The following is a 9685-nucleotide window of genomic DNA, read 5'->3' as shown; positions in this document are numbered from 1 at the left end:
GAGAGAGAGAGAGAGAGAGAGAGAGAGAGAGAGAGAGAGAGAGAGAGAGAGAGAGCGAGCGAGCGCGCGACCTGCTCTCCGAGCGCCTCGCGTCAGCCTCCAGACCGGCACGGCTCGGTGACTGAAACATGAACTTTCAGTCCGCGTAGCAACTTAGTTTCCTGCTCCTCGGAGAGGTGAGAAGACCCCGAGAAGACCCCGAGAAGACCGCCATGAGTGTTCTACTATCGCCCGCACGGCCCGCCTGCGTATGAGCAGACCCCCTCTTTGTTTGTTTGTTTTTTTTGTTTTTTGAGGGGTGGGTGGAGGAGGAGGAGGGGGAGGAGGAGGGAGAGAGGGGTTCTGTATGGACGCTTGTTAGCGGAGCGCGCCGGCGTCGTGAGTGTGGAGATGATGGCATCAATCGGCGATTTCGACCCTCTCAACACCAGAGTCCCCGCCACCAAGATAGAAGTTACCGTTTCCTGCCGGTAAGGTCAGACGTCACCCCGGTGTGCACGTGCGCCCGTTTAGAAGCGCCCCTTGACGTGTTTTTTTGGCTGCTGTTTCACAGCACGTGCGTTGCGTCAGTACAGATTTAGACAGCGCGACTAATTGTTATCGCGGCGAACTGCCACTTTATCTTCTTCGCAGTTGCACCTTTTTCCCTCCAATTCCCGCATCATCATCATCATCAACAACACGTGTACGTAGGTTTGTGTCTGGGTCCGTTGTTTGTGTCCGTGACTTACACCCCCGCATACCCCCCCCCCCGCTAAAAACACATGTGACCCGACAGACCTCTCAATACCTTTCTTTAATTCCTGCATCATCATCCTCATCATCATCATCATCAACAACAACACGTGTACGTAGGTTTGGGTCTGGGTCCGTTGTTTGTGTCCGTGACTTACACCCCCGCTACCCCCCCCCGCTAAAGACACATGTGACCCGACAGACCTCTCAATACCTTTCTTTAATTCCTGCATCATCATCATCATCATCATCATCATCATCATCATCATCATCATCAACAACACGTGTACGTAGGTTTGGGTCTGGGTCCGTTGTTTGTGTCCGTTACTTACACCCCCGCTACCCCCCCGCTAAAAACACATGTGACCCGACAGACCTCTCAATACCTTTCTTTAATTCCTGCATCATCATCATCATCATCATCATCATCATCATCATCATCATCATCATCATCGTCAACATGTGTACGTTGGTTTGCGTCCGGGTCCGTTGTTTGTCTCCGTGACTTACACCCCCGCATACCCCCCCCGCTAAAAACACATGTGACCCGACAGACCTCTCGGCACCCTCCGTCGATCGCTATCACCATCGCGATTCATATATCAGTGGGCGCGCGCTCCGCGTCCTCCGCGTCCTGCTGTTTAACGTCGCGCGTTCGATGCCCTTGAGACTCTCCACAGTAAACTAAAGTGCTTAATGCCATTCAGCCCGTTTTAAATGTGCATCTTTAAGATTAAGAACAGACGGCCCCCGACTTCTCACTTTCCCCAAAAAACCGGGCGTCGATCGGGCAGGTTATTATGTGTATATAATATTTAGATTCAGTTTTAGTTGATTCATCCACCCCTTCCAGCAGATTCATGTATGTGTGTGTGCATGCATGCGAGAGAGAGAGAGAGAGAGAGAGAGAGAGAGAGAGAGAGAGAGAGAGAGAGAGAGAGAGAGAGAGAGAGAGAGAGAGAGAGAGAGAGAGAGTGTGTTTTAACACTTGCAGGTGTAGGCCAGCGTATCACACCATTACAGTTCAACTGTGGTATCTATTTTGCAGATACAATTGTAAATAAATAAATTCAATTCTCTTCTGCTCTGTTCCATCCAGACACTATGTGTCCATGTGCCAATAGGTGTATTGTATTGTATTGTATTGTGTTGTGTTGTGTTGTGTTGTGTTGTGTTGTGTTGTGTTGTGTTGTGTTGTGTTGTGGTCTACCTAGAAACTGCGTGCCAGTGGGTAATGACCAGCTAAAAGTGACACTGTCTCATATTGGGCTTGCTTGCTGACATGCAGGCTGGCTGTCTGGCAGCCTTGCCCACAGACAGCAGGGCTGATCAGTCTCAGGTCGGCTGACTGTCAGCCGGTCTGTCTGGCTCTGGACTGACTGCCGGCCTATTATGGTGTCTTGATTTCTAAAAAAGAGGGGGAGAGAGAGAGAGAGACACACACACACACACACACACACACAGAGTCCTAGTCAGAAACTGCTGGCACTGCCGGATGCCCATCCGGTCATTGAGTAATGGTTGTGTCTCTGATGGCTTTTGCTTCAGCCCAGTCCTGCGAGATTAGGGAGACTTGATTTTGCCAGACATCCGAGTCAGACAAACCAAAGATGAGAAAGTGGGATCCGGGGTAGTTGGAAAGGTCGCTGAAGAAGATAAATGAGTGATCAGTGGGGTTCAGCGGAATTTTAGGAAAAAATTTTTTTTTTCTTTCTGTGACCTGAAACTGTTGTTTGAGGTCACAGAAAAAAAAAAGATTATTTTCCTAATAATTTTGATAATAATTTAATAATAGATGGTTTTGGATAGTTGAATAAAATAACCTTGACCTTGGTCAAAGGCTGCTAATCTTCAAATTTATACAGGTATTTTGTCTGAGCAGTTCCTTCTATGGCTGGAATTTGAGAGGGCTTAGGTTAAAGCCTTCAGATTTGAAATCATGACATGTAAATATATGACATCACATAGGGTGGAGCATCCATACTATATAGACAGACCAGATGCTTTAGATTGTTATGAAATTGTCAGACTGTTCAAACCCTTTCAATAATCACGTGACCACAGATTACATATGAACTAAAACTCTATGTACAGTGGCCCTTTATGGCTACTAACCTCCATTTGACTGGCTTTGCCTTGTTATGAGATTTTTTACAGATGCATCCTGGGTGCCATTTTAGTCCTCTTGTGAGCCAAAAGATGCTTTTGGGTGCCAACTCAGTCTTCAGAAGTCTCAGACGGATCACAGTCCAAAGAATAAAGCACAAAAAAGCGACAACACTACACTGTTGAGGACGTGTTTTTGAAAGCAGAACGAGTTGTATGCACAAAGTCTAAAGAGAAAAAGAAACAAGGCAACGGTCTGCTTTATCTGTTTCCACAGGAGTCTGCTGGACGTGGACACCTTCTCCAAGTCTGATCCGGGTACGTATTAACGTTTTGCCGTCTATCATGGCCAGTCAAGTACTGATAACCACAACACAACAGCCGTCTTTATTTTAAGAAGAACTTTTGTCATTTTTTACTTCATAGTGTGTGCAACTTCTTTAAACACATTTGCTGTCGTGGATATTTTATAGATGTGCCATGTCACTTTTATAGAAATGTATTGTCTTTCTTTACGAAAGTATTGAATAGCACGAGCTTTACTCCCCCGGAGAGACGAGGGAGTACAGATTGTGCCATTCAACATCCAACGCTGCAACGAGACGATTTCGATAACCTCTGGTCAGAGATCATACTCAGCATAATCTGATGTTGAGTTTGTGGCCTACTGCAAATAACACACTGATGTCATCGGCGAAGGTGTTTTTAGTCTCTCTCCACACCTGATTTCGACAGCGGTGCTATTGGCAGTAACATTAAAGCAATAAAGATTTAAGGTGGACCATTCTTGCGTTCACACTGGTAAATAGCTCAGAAGGTCAGGGCCATGGGGTGGGTGGCAACGTCGTCCTGATAAAATACGAGAGTGCGAGGGAGTGGGAGTGAATATAAAGTAAGGGGAGAGCCAGGCAGGCACTGAGAAGTCCAGGTTGAAGGTAGGGCGAGCCAGGAGTCTGGTGGAGAAGCTGGATGAGGGCAGTCTATAGTAGATGGTGGGGGTTTGCTATGTCGGTCGATGGGTCAGATTCCTCGCAACACCTGAAGAAACGATTTATGGCACACAGATGGGATACATAGCCACAAGTAGAGATACGTCACCTCACCGCTCTGTATCTTGTGCACAGGTGCTTTTCAGAAACGCCGCCACTCCTCTCACTCTTCTCTTCAAAACAAATGCACCGGAGACTGAATGGAGATCTCTGAGAAATCGAAGCTCTTTTGCTACCACTTGTGTCCAAAGGTCCAAAAATACAGAACTTCCCCATAGCAGGTTTAAGTAAAGACTCTAAAGAGACTGAGCTAGACTCTCTCCTTTACAAAAGCATCAGTGCAGAAGGAGGTGTAGGAGGGAGGGAAGCATGCAGAGACATTTATCATGCTTACAATGCAAACTAATGCCCGAGCGTTGGACAGTACAATTTAGACAAGAGAGAAGGAAATGCTCTTATCTAATTTTATCCTAATGGAGGTCACAAGTTAGACTATTACTAGTGAGGAATGGTGTGATTTGAGTAAATTTAGCTATCCATACAATCTGAATACACCTGTCCATCTTATTTTTTTTCATTAGCTGGCAAAAATATACCTTCAACATCTGCGGTGACGTTAATGTAATATGCTGCATAAGTTGTCAAGCAGCTAACCTACCTCATATGCTGTATTTGTGCAAATCAAGTGTCGACATCTCTAGATACTCAACACAGGATACCATTCTGCAACATGAGGAAAGTAATGGCCATTGACAGTGTACCGGGAGGAGATTAATTCATTCATCCGATGAAACTCTTTTTCCACTTCAAACATAGAGAGCTGAACTGAATTGCCACGTGACCAGACCTTTAGCATTGCAGTAGCTGTATTGTTGTTTGTATGTGAACAGTTGCTTATAATGTCATTTAGTTGTGAGGTGGAGAGGGAAAGCTCAGCAGTATAACCACATGGACGCTGGTAATTCTGAGTTAAAGCAGTTTGTGAGTGTAAGACAGTAGATAATTTGGTTAAATTAACTTCCAGGGTCGTAATATCGTTCATCGTTTGGCTCATTCCAAAGCAATAGGTAGCTCTAATTAAATAATTATGGTAACACTTTAGTATGGGGAACGTAGTCACCATTAATTAGGTGCTTATTAGCATGCAAATTAGCAACATATTGGCTCTTAATTGGTCATTATTACGTACTCATTAATGCCTTCTTCTGCATGGCCTTATTATACAACCAGTAGCCATTAACTATGAGTTTTCCCTCTATAACCTCAGAAGTATTGCTTATTAGTAGTACCATCTCAATATGCTTTGCTTAGTATGGCCTTTATAAGGTGGTAGTACCACAAGAAGAGTTATTCTCCCTTACTAACACTTAATGAATATGGTCTGTTCTTACATAACAAAACACAAAACTACAAGTGTTAATAGTGTTAAATTACTGTAAATGAAGTTTTTGTTACTTAGAATATGTTCCCCATACTAAAGTGACATCTTGATCATTACTAATTCACTAGTAATTAAGTTTTTTTATGTTCCCCATACTAAAGTGTTACCATAATTATTACCGTATTACAGCCATATATCTAATTTGTACACACAAAGGTTGCTGTTCTTACACTCGATGACTTCTTGTGCGTGAGAAAAATTACAATTTTATCTGACCCTGGACAGCTTAACCGGAGGAATTTCCTCCTTTTAATTCTGATGTTACAGGGTTCAGTCCCTGGTTTGTTAGGAGCTACCTGTTTGTAGTCAGCATGAATCTGTATAGAGTCCATGTCCTTTTCTAATTTCATGCACTTGCGCACATGAAATGGAATATAATCCCCCCCGGCCAACAGCAGTGGAACATAAACACAAAAACACATATCCAAAAACGACAATAACTACAAGAACACATATATCCAAACTAATACATATATCTAAACTAAAAAAAAAAATCACTGTCCAGGAGAACGAACACCAGCCAGGATGGCTGTCGGAACTGCCGGTCTCTATGGGCTAGCAGTTAGCTTAGCCTGCCCTGCTTCCGCGTCCTGTCAGACCGCCCTCGGTGTTTCCTCTTCGCGTGCAGCTCCAGTCAGGGTCGTGGTCCTCGGGTCCACAGGATGCAGCAGACCAGGCTCCCCCAGCCGATCCAACGCCAGCTCTGCCAGCCGGACACCTTCGACACACCTCCCCGTGCTCCACCCCACGACACTAAAAACACAGTCAAGGCCAGGCGAGGCCGCCGCCAGACTGCCATCGGTGTAATCTGAACTGCCGGCCTGCATGGGCTAGCAGTTAGCTTAGCCTGCCCCGCTTCAGTCGTTATTTCTAAAGCCAGATGTTAGACTAGGTAAAGAGAAAAAAGGATATGGAAAACATTTTATAACATTCACACCGCAATCTGTTATTCAAAACTGTGTCACTGTTTACAGGAGGTGTACATTATATGACTCTGGCTGTCTGTTTGCCATGAAGCCACGGCATCATTTTCTGCAATGGAGGTAGTAGAATCAAACATAATTTGCCGTCTCTGCTGTCAACGGAGAGCAGAGAAGGTGAAAATGTCTCATTCCAGACCTATATGTCTCCATGGCAGACAGAGAAAGAGAGAGAGAGAGAGAGAGAGAGAGAGAGAGAGAGAGAGAGAGAGATCCTGAGTGAGACTATCACAATACCCAGACTGTACAACAAACGCACATGAACATGCATTTCCACACACACACACTCACACACACACACACACACACACACACACACACACACACACACACACACACACACACACACACAAACAGAGCAGCCATCAACAAGGCCGTTAAACTCACAAGACAAAGGTCTCATCAGCGTAACCACGAGCCTTTGCAGCGTGCCTTCGGCCAGCATCTCTGATACGACGTGAAGATATGATCACACGGCGTGGGTCTTATCTGGCCTCCCTGTTCGCTGGCCGTTGAAAGTCAGAGCAGATTATAAAGCCCTGAATGGCCTCGCATCGCCCTGCCTCTGATACTAGTACACTTCACACTTTGCTACACACCCTTGCTCACAAGACGATGGCTCCTTATCAATCCCAAGAGTTCATAAAATATCAGCTGGAGGTACGGCCTTCTCCCACCGCCCCTCCCCGCCATTCAAACGCTCTTCCCCGAGGCCAGCTCGGTTGACATTTTCAAACCAAGACTTCAAGCTCATCTCTATTTCCTCTTTGTAGCTGACTTTGACTGGTCCATTGTTTGCCGATCCAGTCTTTAATGGCGTCATTTTTTTGTTGTTGTTCCTTTTTTGTTTATCGCCAAGAGTTGAGACGTTAAAGCACAAATGTATTATCTCCGCCAGACGGTAGCCTGGAGGGGATTATGTGTTGAGTCGTGGGCGTACACGTGTATCTGTCCGCGGCTAATCTCGCATACCACTGGGCCTGTCAGCCTAATAATTACTGCGCACGGCCGTATGATCAAGGACCTCTCATGGTTAGGCTGATTCAAAACCTTTGAAAAAACTTGTTTTATACCGCAGTTGATTTCTAACTCCTCAGCTGGGTTTTCACCCAAGTCTGAGCACCGGAGAAGGGGGAGAAACGCCTGGCGGGGATCTGCGGTCCACTGAGTGTGCACTCTTCCGGTTGGTCATGGACTGAAAATTGAGATTTTCAGGTCTCCGTACTACCTAGCGCTCCCTTTATTTATCTCTTACATCGGAGCCCTCAGATCATAGGCGTCGTTTAGGGCAGTGTTTCTCAACTGGGGGTCCGCGGACCCCTAGTGGTCCGTGGTGTAATTGCAAGGGGTCCGTGAAAATAAAATATCTTTAAAAAAAAGATCCTATGACATTTATAGAAATAGGATTATTTTACTCAGATGTGACTGAGACCTTTATCTACCTAAACTGTAAAGGGTAACAGGACTTTTTTCTCTAATTACATCTGTTTCAGAAGTGTAATTTATTGTATTTTAATAAGAGATCTCGCTCCCGTTTGCATTGTTAAAAGTTACTGCATAAAAATTCTGTTGTTACATATATCTGAAAGTTACTGCATAAGAATTCTGTTTTGTTAACTATATCTAAGTTACAACTGAAAGCTCTTATTTTTGCCCCAAAGAGTGAATAAATGCTATAATGCAATTTAAAATGCAGTTTCTACTGTTTCTATCAAATTGCAACCCCCCTCCCCCAAGATCAGGTGGAGGGGTCCTCAGGGTGGATCAAAAATACGCAGGGGGTCCAGGACCCCAAAAAGGTTGAGAACCACTGGTTTAGGGGGATGCAGAGGGGGCAGTTGTGCCCCCCCCCCCGCCAAGTTTCGGTGTAAAACTATTTTGCTACAGAAATGGCTGAAGTATTTCCCAACACAGTCGATGGAATTAAATAGTTTTCAGTTTGGAGTTTCGGGAATTTATTTTAAAGGACACTTGCGTTCTCTGTTACGTCAAGTCCAGTCAAGTCAGTTTTATTTGTATGACCCAATATCAAAAATTACAGATTTGCCTCAGGTGGCTTTACAGCAACACAACATCCTGTCCTTAGACCCTCGGATTGGATAAGGAACAACTCCCTAAAAAAAAAACCTCTTTAAAGGGTAAAAAAAAAATGGGAAGACACCTCAGGGGGGAGCAACAGAGGAGGGCTCTCTCTCCCAAGACGGATAACGTGCAATGGATGTTGTGTGTACAGAATAAAACACAAATTACAGAATGCAACATTGAAAGAGGTTAACAGAATTATAATAGCATTATAAAATATGTGAAGAATATGATGACAAGGATGGCAAGCAGTGTCCAGATGCCACTGCAATGGCCCAGGACACGAGACACATGACCACCATCACCATGAAGACAAAAAAAACAAAAAAACAAACAAACAAACACATTAGCCACACGCCTGAGTGAGAGAGGGATGTTACATTGGAACAGGATAACAACATTATATGGATCTATAAGATGTATAAAAAGAAAACGTAATGAGGGGGATGCTAAGCAGTGTCCAGGTGGCGACCACCATCACCATGGAGGCCTGGGAGGAGGACAGACTGCACGTATACACAAGGAAGACTCACATCACACCCTTCACACACACAGAAGAAGAGAAAGGAAAAGTTTGCAATAGTCAATAATCTATATGCTATAATCTGGTCAGCAGAACAGTGCTTGTCATTGCGACAGAAGCTGACCCGCCATGAAGCACTCAACTTGAAGGCAACTTATTGTAGGTTAAGACAAAAAGATGAGTGTTAAGTTTGGATTTAAAGAACTCAACAGACTCCGGTTGTCTGACGGCAGCAGGCAGGTTATTCCACAAGAACAGGGCCCCGATAGGAAAAGGCCCTGCCACCAGCGGACTTCTTTTTAACTTTGGATACACACAGGAGCCCTGTATTTTGAGAGCAAAGCACTTAAGATGGAATGTACAGTTTAAGGAGATCAGACAGGTAAGATGGGGCAAACCCATTTAAAATTCTATACGTCAGCAGAAGCACCTTAAAGTCTGATCTAACATGGATAGGAAGCCAATGAAGGGTGGCAAGAATTGGTGTAATGTGGTCAAATTTTCTAGTTTCATTAAGGATTCTAGCAGCAGCATTCTGAACCATCTGAAGAGTTTTAGCACTATCATGGCAGACCTGAAAACAGAACATTACATTAATCAAGTCTGGATGAAAAAAATGCACGTTTTAGAGTCTCTGCATCAGCCATGGAAAGGAAAGACTGAATTTTAGCGATGTTATGTAAGTGAAAAAAGGCAGTCTTGGTGATTTCTTTAATGTGCTTGTCAAAGGAAAGGCTGGGATCAAACCCAACACCAAGATTTTTGGCTGCCACATTTTAGGTAAACACGGAGCTGTCGATTGTTATTGTTACTTGATCAAATTGGTGTC

At 44.5% G+C, this 9685-nt stretch overlaps 1 protein-coding gene across 1 annotated transcript in view; it reads left to right on the top strand.

The window, feature by feature from the left end:
- The first annotated feature begins 375 nt into the window (after positions 1-375).
- Positions 376-9685, top strand: part of cpne9 (copine family member IX) — a 126038-nt gene continuing 116728 nt past the window's right edge. Inside the window, exons 1-2 of the mRNA XM_056299852.1 lie at positions 376-470; positions 3119-3159. Coding sequence (XP_056155827.1) covers positions 391-470; positions 3119-3159 — 121 coding nt within the window. The 5' untranslated portion in view covers positions 376-390. The remainder of the gene's footprint in view (positions 471-3118; positions 3160-9685) is intronic.

The sequence above is a fragment of the Lampris incognitus genome, chromosome 2 (genome assembly GCF_029633865.1).
Source record: "Lampris incognitus isolate fLamInc1 chromosome 2, fLamInc1.hap2, whole genome shotgun sequence".
Lineage (NCBI taxonomy): Eukaryota > Metazoa > Chordata > Actinopteri > Lampriformes > Lampridae > Lampris > Lampris incognitus.
Note: the sequence above shows the minus strand (reverse complement) of the source record. Positions and strands in the feature narration are given on the sequence as shown.